The sequence below is a fragment of the Manacus vitellinus genome, unplaced genomic scaffold, assembly GCF_001715985.3.
Source record: "Manacus vitellinus isolate BGI_N305 unplaced genomic scaffold, ASM171598v3 scaffold_50_pilon, whole genome shotgun sequence".
In the NCBI taxonomy this organism is placed as follows: domain Eukaryota; kingdom Metazoa; phylum Chordata; class Aves; order Passeriformes; family Pipridae; genus Manacus; species Manacus vitellinus.
The window spans coordinates 2,751,576-2,763,624 of NW_021940612.1; the positions used below are offsets into that span (position 1 = coordinate 2,751,576).

Consider the following 12,049-nt stretch of genomic DNA (forward strand, 5'->3'; position numbering starts at 1 on the left):
AAACGTTTTTAAAAGAACAGGAAGACTCCTTTTGCAAGCAGTAAATGAACTATTCATGACACAGTATCATCACACAAATTCTAGAAGAAATGGTTCTAAAAACTAAGAAACCTAAAAAAATAGATATATACCCTCTAAATCGCAAAAGGGTCCTCAGAACCTTCCTGACCATACTTTAAATACCACCTGTACAGTCTCTCAGAAATGCTTCATTTATCTCAGTGTGCAGGCTTCTTTGCAACCCTCTGAGAGGATGTGTCCATTCATGCATTCCTCAATTTTTTCATATATATTCCTAAAACCCTTCATTTATAAGCAAGTTTGAATCAGACAACTCCAACTTTCTTTAACAAAAGTCCATTTTATACTGCATACATAACAGCAGATACATGCCCTAGTCAAACATTCTCCATGTCTTTTTAGTCCAATAAAAATGTCCCAGTCCAAGAGAAGTGGCTCCTTCATGGGCTCATTATCAAAGAGCCACTTAATTTCTTTTACTGCAGAAGAGTTTTCAAAAGCTGCTTACGAAGTGGCAAGTGGTTGGAAAAACTCCAGTTTTTTCAAAATCAAGAATAAGTATTGAAGTTAATTTCTTCCCCAGATTCTTAATTCACAGCTAAATTAAAATATCCATAAAATATGTTTGAAAAATGTCATCACATTTCATTTTATCCTGTGCCCTTCTTTCATTTGCAGACTACTGCCTGCAACAGAACCTATAATATCTGGTATGTTTTTACACTGTTTTGAATAGCTTTATTTTCAATCCTTCATCATTACTCTTTCAACTTTTCAAAGGTCAAGGCAGTATTTAAAAGTTAGAGTGACAGAGAAAGTAAAAGAAGAAAAGGAGGAAAAAATAACTAAAGAAAACCCATGGAGTTCTAAGGTTGTAAGAAAAAGTAGTTAAAGCTTTAGTACAAAATATTTCAGCTTTCAAGAAGTATTTTTTTAATCCAGACTGTGAATGAAAGGTTTAAAAAATGCACAGGGTGGAAGGAATAATATAAAAATATACATTAAAAGTTTCTCAAAAATATTCTGTCCCAGAAATCAGTTTTACCTGATTCCATGGGATTATGGGTGAGTCAGGGTAAAACCTATTAGTAAACTATATCTACAAATTGGCTTAGAAGATTAACAATTAAACAATAAGCCAAATTTTAACTCTGGCCACTTTAAGAAAAATGGAAAATCATCATCAGAAACAACCTTAACTAGAAAAAAAACTTCTCCACAGTATCACTTGCCCCAGCCAAGTTTCTCAAACTTTTATATATGACAGGACTAATGAAAAGGAGAGATATGTGACAGTAAAGACACGTTATGAAGCAAATCTTGGTAGTTACTACCCCTCCAACCCAATATTCAGCTCTCTTAGTCATGCTTGAGACAGTTCACAGAAGTGACTAGCTCATAAAAAATGATTTTCTTACCTACCCACTATCTTACATCCGCCATAATATTAAACAATTTGCAGTCAAGATCTGTACACTTTCTTGCCAAGGATGAAGCACGCAAACAAAACCTTGTGGTTTTTTGTTATAAAGCTGTCAAAAAAAAATTAAAATGCAATATGACTAATGTCATGCTTAGATTTTCCTTTCCCAGCTTACTCTTCCAGAAGCAAAACACTGGATTCTTGCCTCATTACTCACTTTTATGCAATCACCCAAAGCAAATACAAAGTCTAACAGTGGAGCTACACAGGCCCATATCCTGAAAACAGGCAGGCATATGATCAGACTGAAGTGTGAATATGTAATCACCTCTTCATGCGCAGATTTTAAGCCTACTTTAACCAGGGAGAAAAAAGGAGCAAAATAATCTTTGGAAAATGTAGAGATCAAAGGAATTATGTGAATACCTCTATTGGGCAATACATCCCACAATACAAACCAAATTATACTTGAGAAACAAAATCAACCAACCAAACAAAAAGGGGGAGTGGAGCAGGAAGGGCAGGGTGGGTTGTGTTTTGATTGTTTTTTTTTAAACAACTGTTTTGTCAAATCAAAGCTGAATTTTATTATAGGACAAAACCTACTTGCATCTCAAACGTTACAATTTTTACCCTATAGGAAGCACAAACTGAACAAGATATGGACAAAACCTGGAAAAAAATACAGTCCATTGCAGTAAACCTTATGTTGGACAACTTGTGTGTTACTAGAAATTATAATAACTTCTACTCATCCAACATAATATAACCACAACACAATAGGATCTGAATTCTTCAAAGAAGCTTACTGTGGGACAAAAATATTTCCAGAAAGTTTCAGACGAAAATATGACAAAAATATTTCAATCTGAAATTATTTTAGAAATAAATGCTAGATAACCTTAGCCTATCTTCTCTAGAAATGAATTAAATAATTAGGAAGCTATTAAATACTTTCCTCTAGGAAATACTTACATATGATTATGTTTATATATTTTCTCTATAAAATCATATTGCATAAATACCCATATTTATATAATGGCTGTTAACCATGGAGAAATTCAGAACCATTTCCACAGTATGCAATCTCATTACCTTAAAATATATGCTACACTCCTATTACATACAATAAAAGTTGCCAAGAATATTTCACATTTTCATGGTCAGAGAACACACATGAACATTTCCTTTCAAACATACAATATGCTGTGCAAGCAAAATAATAAGACAACTTTCTGAGTAAAATGCTCAGAAAGAAATGAATAAAAAAATGGTAGAAGCCTGCTTTCCTACATTTATGGTCCTTTATCCAGTGTGTGAGTGATCACAAAATCTACAATAATCTGCCAGCGTTATTACCACCCATTCGTTCTTCATATTAGCAGAAACAGTAAAAGAATGGAACTGTAAAGATAAACATGGTCATCATGCCTTATATGAGTGTTTTTGTAAATGTCTTACCACTTCTCATTAGCAAAGGGCAGTTAATAATTTAAAATGTCATACTTAAAAATACTAAGAGCTCTGCCTAAACTGAAATATTAAAAAAGGAAGGAAGAAATCTTTTTGCACTGCAAAAAGAGTAGCTAGAACTTAGTTTTCAGATTTACGTTGAACAGCAAGCTGACAGTTCCCTCATTTCATATCAGTGAAACTACCTGCTACTAAAGTGGAGAAAGGAAGGGTTCATTTACCCATGTGTTTACTTTAAATAAAAATATTCTCAGCTCTTCATGGGAACATTCAATTCCGCTTGTCTAGCTTACTTTTGAGACATAATCATTTTTCCTACACACTTGGAAAAATAGCTAAAACTCATGCTTCTTTTGGGATGAAACAGTTAAGCAGGACATAACACAGGAAACAACCAATTTACTAATCCATTAGACCAATACAGATAAAAGCAAGAGACCTCTGTTCTAAGGATGGAGCAAGCAAATGAGAAAGAGAACAGGAATGTAAATTACTACTTGTATGGGGGCTTTTTATTTGCTTTAAAAGTTTATTCAAATATAAAGAAGGAAGAGAAAACCAGAAGAAAATAAGACAAAATAGTAGGCCACAGGTAAGTAGATAAAGATGTGCTGAGGTCAAATGCATATAAGGTGCCAGAAGAGCAGGGAATGAGAAGAGCAAATCACTGACAGGAGACTGATAAAAAGATGAAGAAGACAGCTGAGGACAGGCTGCTATCTAGGTAGGATTGTCAAAGTCCTCATGAAGGACTCTATGAAGCACTCAGGAGGAAACTGCTCATTGGAATCCCTAAAGCTCACTGATTAATGTCCCCAAGGAGGAAACAGAGCTATCAGTGAGATGGGCTTTCCCTCATATTATGGCCCCTGGTGGAAAAAAAAAAAGGCTATCTTCAGTTCCTTTATCCTATGTGAGGTTAAAGGACCATGATACTTTAAATCTCCTATATGTTTTTCCATGTTATCTGACTGCAGCAACCAATGTCTTGTGAAAATAATGCACACAGAGCTCCCTTTCTTAGAAGAATTTAACTCTTCTGCAAGACTCCTATTTATTAGGTAATTTTACTTTGGTTTTGAATGTCTGGAGAAGAACATCTGAGAAAACTTAAAATACTAACCAAGTACCATTCAGGTTTCTCCATCTGCTTAAGAAGCCACTTGATTATCCATATTCCAAACCAATAAGCATTTCATTTCATCATCCCAAGAACATAATTCTTTCTGTTTTTTACAGAACACCATCCCCCCCAAAACTGAAAAACATACCCTCCCAGCATTTGCATATTGCTGCTCTGGATTGAGTTGTTCACACTCTCTGTGTATCAGGTGATGTATCCACAGGAGGCCCTTTCCTCCAACCTATGTTTGTTCAACATCAAATTTCACCAAGAGATCTAGAACACTTAACACCCCTAAGCTATTTACCTGAGACAAAAACTTATACAATCTGATTCCATACCCTCTCCTGTTGTTCCACGTCTGTCTGTAATTTTATTAGTTTGCTCCAAGAGATCTGTCTGACACAGAAGAAACAACAAAGTAAAGGTGGACTTGGAGATAATGCCAGTAAAATTTTGGACTTTGAAAGCATTTCCCACATCTGTTTATTTTTACTGCAATACATTTTCCAAAGGGAACAGGCATAAATGTAAAACCAATTTCTGCAGAAAACACTCTTAGAAATTTAACAATGTCTAGGTCTACAATAAAACTTGCTTTTATCTTTCCAGTGTCTTTAAAAAACTTTCCCGTAGCCTGTTCTGCTACTGTTATTCACATTAGTTATATTGTATATGAATATTTAAGTTACCTCACATGAAGTTAAGGGAATGGGATTCAAGTAAGGTTTCCTGCCTGTTAATCACCATAGAATGACACCTTCCTGATACTGTCTGTTGAACAGAGAGGCAACTTGTCTTTTGGAAGTTACATGAAAAGGGGTAGTACATGACAACAGTGGTAGCTGGTGTTTAGTATAGTGGTAGATAGATTTGTTTAAAAAAATAAACTGCAAAAAGCATAAACCTGTGTTTTGTTTTTTGAAAAATGTGCATGTGAATATGTAATGAGTTAGTTTGGTATATGCACAAAATTTTGCAAAGACAGGTAATTTTCAGAATTGCTAGTAAACATTTCTATAAAAACTAGTGTTTTCCTGTTTCATAAAATATTTGTTACTCTGAAATTCAAAAGCCATATGGAAACTTTACAACTTCTAGTTAAAAAATAAGTAATGGAAGCACAGTAAAATTTACTCAAAACAAAACTAAAAAGCCAGTCTATAAGCAAGCATTTCCTATGAAAGACAAATTCCTAAGAGAACAGATCACCCTCACCCATTATCTTAAACTTCAGAAGAGTTAACATTCTGAAGTTTAAACACAAAAAAAGAAATGTCTCTCATTATAATACTCTACCATCAGTTCTGAGATATTAGAACTTCTAAACATCGATAGTTAAATTTCTCAATTGACTTTCACTACTCTGATAATAAATCTTTCAAAACAGTCTAGATTATTATAATATAGGACAATACACTTCAGTCTCTGCCTCTTTAGTTACACTGGTGACTATGAAGCCAAACACAATTCCACAAGAAATAACTTGCTAAACTTATAATTTGTCTCTTGCTACGTTGATTATATTAAAATAATCCAGCCTAAATCCTGTGATGTTGTACAACACACAAAAAACATGGCTGCCTAGAGTTAACTATTTTCTTGATACAAGGGCACTTCAAATTCCAGAAGCATCCAGAGATTCAAAACACTTCAATTTTATTAATTCATGGTTAGAGGTATAAAAATTGGTACATTAAGAGAAAAGCATTTCTACTATAGCCTCGAAATCTATTAAGAACATAAGGAATTTGATTAATAAAGGGTCATTTTTCTTTAGGCCCAATCACATCAATACCAGCTTGACCTGCAAATTTCTAAACTACTGTGCACAACAGCTACTGTGCTAAAAATATGCTATTACTCAAGCTTTGAGATATTCTCTCCAGAGACAGAACTTCCTAATAGGAGATTCAAATTAATAGGAAGTGCCCTTCCTGTGTTTTCTGGACTCTAGGACTAATGGGTTTGTTTTCAACAGCTTTTAAAAAAAGAACAAGCAGATTTACCAGTTGATTGGTGTTCATGCTTTAAAGCAAAGTGACCTTGTATACAAAACCAAAGCGTAGTTGACCACAATTGTCTCTGTTCAGGCACAAGGCTGTAGCAACTTTGGTTTTTCCTGTGTTTCAGAAGGAATTTGTACAGGGTTTGCTTTGAGAGATGGGAAGGAGTTGAACACAAAAATAAGACTCCTACTTTCAGGAAAGCAATTTTTATGCAGAGAAAGTGAACAGTTCTGGCCATGTGTATACAGCTATGCCAAACGTACCTGACTCACTCAGCTATATAAAAACACTATATAAACTCAGCACTTCTTAAAAATAAACACACAACATATACTCTGTAATATAATACAAGGGAAAAAAAATTCATAATCTACAATTAGGACTTACAGTGACAATCAATACCAGTTTTGAAGAAAAAATGTCCTTTAGGATCAACTAACTTTTCAGGTCAGCGTGCTTTTTGCATTGCATACAGCAGAAACATGAAGCCAACAGGCTAAAATACACATGGAAATGCACTTTTCTTTTTAATACTAATTACATATTTGATTTTGATTTGTGAAGGATGAGGGGTAAACAGACAGCTCCAGTTAAATACAGTTAGATGATGAAGTTCAACAGCCAAGAGTCTTATCACTTAGAAAAGTTTTTCAATCTGTTTCATACGCACAAAAAACCCCACCCAACATTAACAAAGGTAAACAATACGGATTTTGACAGATGGGATCCTCCTGACTTCTCACTGCATAAACCCAGGCCCCGGCAAGACTCTGGTTACCGCAACATTTCATCACCAACAAAGTGATGACCATCTGCAATGACTTCAGCAAATGCAAATGAAAAAACAACGTGTCTTTAACCTGGTAATAACCTTTATCTTTCCTACTTCTAAATTAGTTGTCTTAAAACACATACAGCAGTTCAATTTTAATAATTAAACTTCATATGTACAAACACAAAAAGACTTTAATCTTAACCTAAGTTTATTTCATTCTCTCCCAGTTAACGGAAACTTATCTCCTTATTGTAAATGTCACTGCTTCATGCTGGTTTGCCATATTTAAAAAAAAAAGTATTAGAATAAAAGAACCTTTGAGAAAGTACTACTTTCATCCTGGATTACAAAATAATCATTAAATACTTTTTCACAAGATTGAAAGGTATGTGAGTCCTCCACTTGTGGGAGATCTTAAATTCTTCATTAGACAAAGTTGCTGATAACGGCTCAATAGTAAAAACGAGAACAAGTTCCCAGGAACTGCTATGAAATAGTCCCTGGTTGAGCAGGGAGGTTGGAGATGACCCACTGTGATCCCTTCCAATCTAACCGATGCTGTGTTTCTGTGATATTGGGAGATACAGCCATGTAACCTAGTCAAGTATATATTAAGCATTTCACTCTCTATCAGGGAATGCTTAAACTATTTTAGTTATCTTACTATTAAAACATAAATATGAAAAAAAATGGAAAAAGGCCAGTCAGAGATGAACCTCCCAAACATTTCAAATGTACTTTGTCCTTTCACGCTACGGTAACAGGATCAGTCTCAGAAGAATCTGACTGGTTTAAGGTCTCATGTAGAAAATTTAATTTCACGATCTGTTCACACACAGATATTCCCATATATTTTTCTGATAATTTGACTTTTTTCCACTTTTAAGGCTAATGGAAACCCTTAAGCAGTGAAGTTCTGCTACAGATCACAAGAATAGTTAAACTTTGCTCTAACCAGAGCATGACCTGGGAGGAAAAGACAAGAGTAACGAAAGTTTAACTGCAGCCTGTCATTAAACCTCTGTTCTGTGACAAGCTTCCTCAGGCATCTTAAGAGAGGTCTCTCGTTAAAAGCAGCACATTTATTGTTGTAAGAAGGGCAGAGAACTAAATGCAGGACAGAAAGATGTCCTTTTCTTCTGAGCTTTGAGTATCACTTCTGTGATGTGTCATTTTTTTTGAGACCTTCAGTATATTTCCTAAAATAAAAAGAGGAAAACTTCAGCTACAGAAATAAACAAAAATCTCACCTTGTTATTTTCACACTTGTATGGGATTTTGAGGGTATCCATGGCCTTGATCATGGCCTGCATTGCTGTAAATATATTCTGGTACACCAGTTTTGTAAAGCCCTTTTTGTCTTCATCAGAGTAACCTGATCCATGAATGATTCTCATCTGCTTGATAAATGTGCTTTTGCCACTCTCTCCTGTGCCTGAAAGACAAATAAGAAGGATATGCTTTACCCACTGGACACATACATGACTTTTTTGCACAATGCTGACAGCTTAGTGCAGGGTTGAACAGTGTCAAGGGGTACTTGCAAGGTAACTACAAGGACCAGTTTAGTGTCAAACAGCAGCATCAGTAGCAACTGAAGAACAACTGAATTAAAATTTGCATTTTGATTTAACAGCTAAACTCGCGAGTAAAACAAAATTCCAAAATATACATACTATATATGACTGCATATTTAAAAATCTTCCATTCTTAAAGACGTAATTGTTCAAAACCTCTAAACTCATGTAACTACTATCAGACATTCTATCACAAAAATTCAAGGACTAAGGGAAAAAAAATTTTCCTAGGCCAACTTTCAGGACACTACCATAATCTATTGGTATTACAACCGACAGATACATCTGTATTTTGGTTTTGTTTTTTTTTTTATTGATTTGTTTGGGTTTTTTTTGTTTTCTTTGGTTTGTTGGGTTTTTACTTGTTTTGTTTGGGGGGGTGTAGTTGGGTTGGGGTTTTTTGTTGGTTTTTTTTTTTTGTTTTTTTTTTTTAAGCAAGTATTTTAACAATCAAAGCCCTGTAAACTTCAATCTCAGAACCATGTGAAATCACTGTCAAATTAAAATTTGGCTCATATTCATTAACAGGCAGTCATTCCTTTCATTTATTTTTTTTTCATGCTTTGTACTTTGTACTAAAAGTAGTTTATTAATGAAATATGACTATTTGTCAACTCAGAAGTTAAGATCTGCTTATTGGAAACTTCACAAAGGTTACAAAACACATTTTTCCTTTGCTCCAATTCAGCAAGCTCATCTGTGACTACAAGAGCTTATCTATATTATTCATGTGTTTGCTTAAGAGGAGGAGTTGAATTGCACAGCCACATAAACCCTGCGTTCTCCCAAGCTACTCAGCCTGCAGAAAACAAAACACATTGCTCAGTGCTGTGTTTTTCACAGACTTTCAGCCGGGCCTTTATTTTAATCATTTCTGTAAAGCTTTCATGCGTCATACCATAATAGTCATATCAGGACAAAGGCAGCCTTATATGCCCCTTAGATTATGTTTCAGGTGCCTTCTCAGAAAAGTGTGTTTCACAGCAGTGCAGCTGCAAGGTTAAAGGAACAACCCTTAACTATTTCTGAGATAGCATACACTGCAAAAATCTGAGCCTTTACCATGAGCATAATTTTGAAACCTTCACTCCCAATTCCTGCACACATAAAACAAACTACTAAAGTAAGTTTTCCTTACACGCACATTCCCAGAAAATCAAGCATGATGTTACACATTACAAAATCATAGAATGGTTTGTGTTAGAATGGACCTTAAAGATCATTTAGTTCCAACTGCCCTGCCATCGGTAGTGACACCTCCCACTAGACTAGGTTGCTCAGAGTTCCATCCAACATGGCCTTGAACACTTCCAGGGATGAGGGCAGCCACAACTTCTCTGGGCAACCTGTGCCGGTGTCTCACCATCTTCATATGTAAAGAATTTCTCCCTAATCTCCCTCATCTCCCTAATTTCTCCCTAATGTCATCTAAACCTGTCCTCTTTCAGTTTAAAGCCATTCCTCTTTGTCCTACCCTTACATGCCCTTGTCAAAAGTCCTTCTGCAGCTTTCTCGTAGACCCCCTTGAGGTACTGAAAGGCTGCTAGAAGATCTCTCTGGAGCCTTCTCATCTCAACACTGAATAACCAAATACTGTCCGATTTTACTTTCTCTAGGGAGAAAGTGGTTGCTATTAATTTAATGAAGAAGAACATGCTCTGAGGCTGAAAAGTGAGACCAAGCCTGCTTCCATTCTCAGCCTTCACAGGGTACAGTGCAGTACTAGGTGCCCAGGCCACCTCTTCAGAGAACTGCCCAGCCACCAGGCACAACTCGCCCCACACAACCCGAGCAACTCATGTTAACCAGGCACAAGTCTCTTCAGAATGGGTGGTGTAGTATGGGCGATCCTGGGTCAATGATAATTGCCTGTCTTCCAGTTCATCAGAATCAGAGGTGAAATCTTTACACTTCTGCAATTGATAGACCGCAGTGGGGAGAAAACTTTCCTTAAGATTGCACAAAATTACAAACCTAGACAATACAGAACTATTACATTGCAAAAAAATACTTCAGACCACTCTTAAGACCACCACAGTTATTCTCTTTTTCTGAAATCTATGAAACAGTCATGTCCTTATATGAGAAGTGAAATAAAGTGCTTTACCTTATATTTTTTATCAATTGTGTAATACTGTGCAGCTTTTTTGCAAAATATGTCCTTTAGTAAAAAAAATCTATTCAACATGAGCCTATAAAGCACAGAACAGTATATCAGATGCCTTTTGGACATGATTAACTCTTCTACCAGAAGTTCTGCTTTAACTAATACATAAGAAAATAATTTCCACCAAACACCTCTGAATCAGTAGAATACCAAGTGACTTCCAGTTTTAGTTCTGACACTTTTTCACATGTGAATTTGTGTTCCTTCAAAATCTTCAAATGAAAATTTATCGTAGAGATAGAAAGAACATGCTTTTATTATCCCCTGAAGCTTACAATTTTTTTAATTCTTTATTAGAGAAGACAGTATTTCAGACTAGTTACATCTTGAAAGTGAGTCTACAACTATCATAAAATGTAGGAAAACAAAATTAAAATCCAAAGAAGAATCTAAAATTTAAGTCTGCATCTCATTCATCTCTGTGGTTCTGTAATTGGATGTCACTGCACTCAGACTGTGTCAGACAAAAAATAGTAACAAATTATACTTGGAGATCTAAGACGTAGATACACACAAATTATATATATATACACACACATTTTATATACATATGTGTAGCCATACATATGTATATAAAACTATATAATGTATATACATATAAAATACATTTAACTATCCATACATATATGAAAATTGTATCTATCTTTCTTTTTGAAGGCCACCTCAAAACCTCCTCAAGTCTGTCCCTCGCCAGGTCAATGCTTAAAACTGCTTGTGTCTGCCCACAGACTAATTTTCTAGCTAAACTAGTGGCAACAGTGAGAACATTTCTAGTCCCCCTCAGTTGCATAGAGTGTCATATGCACAGGGACAGAGTGTGAAAAGTAACCTGATGAAAAAGGAAATTATGGAAAATAGCCAACAGAGAATGTATGAAAAACAGAGAAGAGAATATGATTACCAGATAATAATAAAATTTGTAGGACTGCCCAAGAATTACTAAGAAGTGAAAATATTAATTTTCAGCACAATATACTCATAAAAACCTCACACTGATATTTCTTTTTACATTGTTGTGATCAAGGGCAGAAAGTAAACATTTTATATTGTTGCTCACAAGAAAAGCAAAGATATTTCAACCATGACTTTTTTTTTAAGAATGGCATAAAATATTTTCATTGAAAAATGTCCCATTTATGTGGACATTGCTTAATAGTGAGAGAACACCATTTACTAGCATGTCACTAGAGATTTGCTCACATAATTCTCCCCAAACAAAAAAAATCGAAAAGAAAAGAAGCAATGCTATTTACTAGAGAAATGGGAGAAAATATGGCATCATCAACCACCAGGGTGAGCTAAGCAAAGCTGCAATCCTTACAGCATCATTCCTTGTGTAGAGTGTGGTTTTAAACTGTCACTGTTACAGCACTGAACCAAATCCAGATTTGATCAGTTTTATATATTTTTCAGCTTTAAAACCCCATGACTGGCATGATAAGAAGATCAAGACATTGACTGACACACCACCAACTTTTGCC

The 12,049-nt window shown here is 35.2% G+C and overlaps 1 protein-coding gene across 2 annotated transcripts in view; it reads right to left on the minus strand.

Moving 5' to 3' along the window:
* Nucleotides 1-12,049, minus strand: part of GNAQ (G protein subunit alpha q) — a 124,201-nt gene that overhangs the window by 79,025 nt on the left and 33,127 nt on the right. The window contains exon 2 of one of the 2 annotated variants that reach the window (XM_018080960.2): nt 8,075-8,259. In XM_018080960.2, the coding sequence (XP_017936449.1) occupies nt 8,075-8,221 (147 nt within the window). In that variant the 5' untranslated portion in view covers nt 8,222-8,259. Of the gene's footprint in view, nt 1-8,074; nt 8,736-12,049 lie in introns of those variants that run through there. The other variant, XM_008934208.3, reaches the window with a different exon arrangement.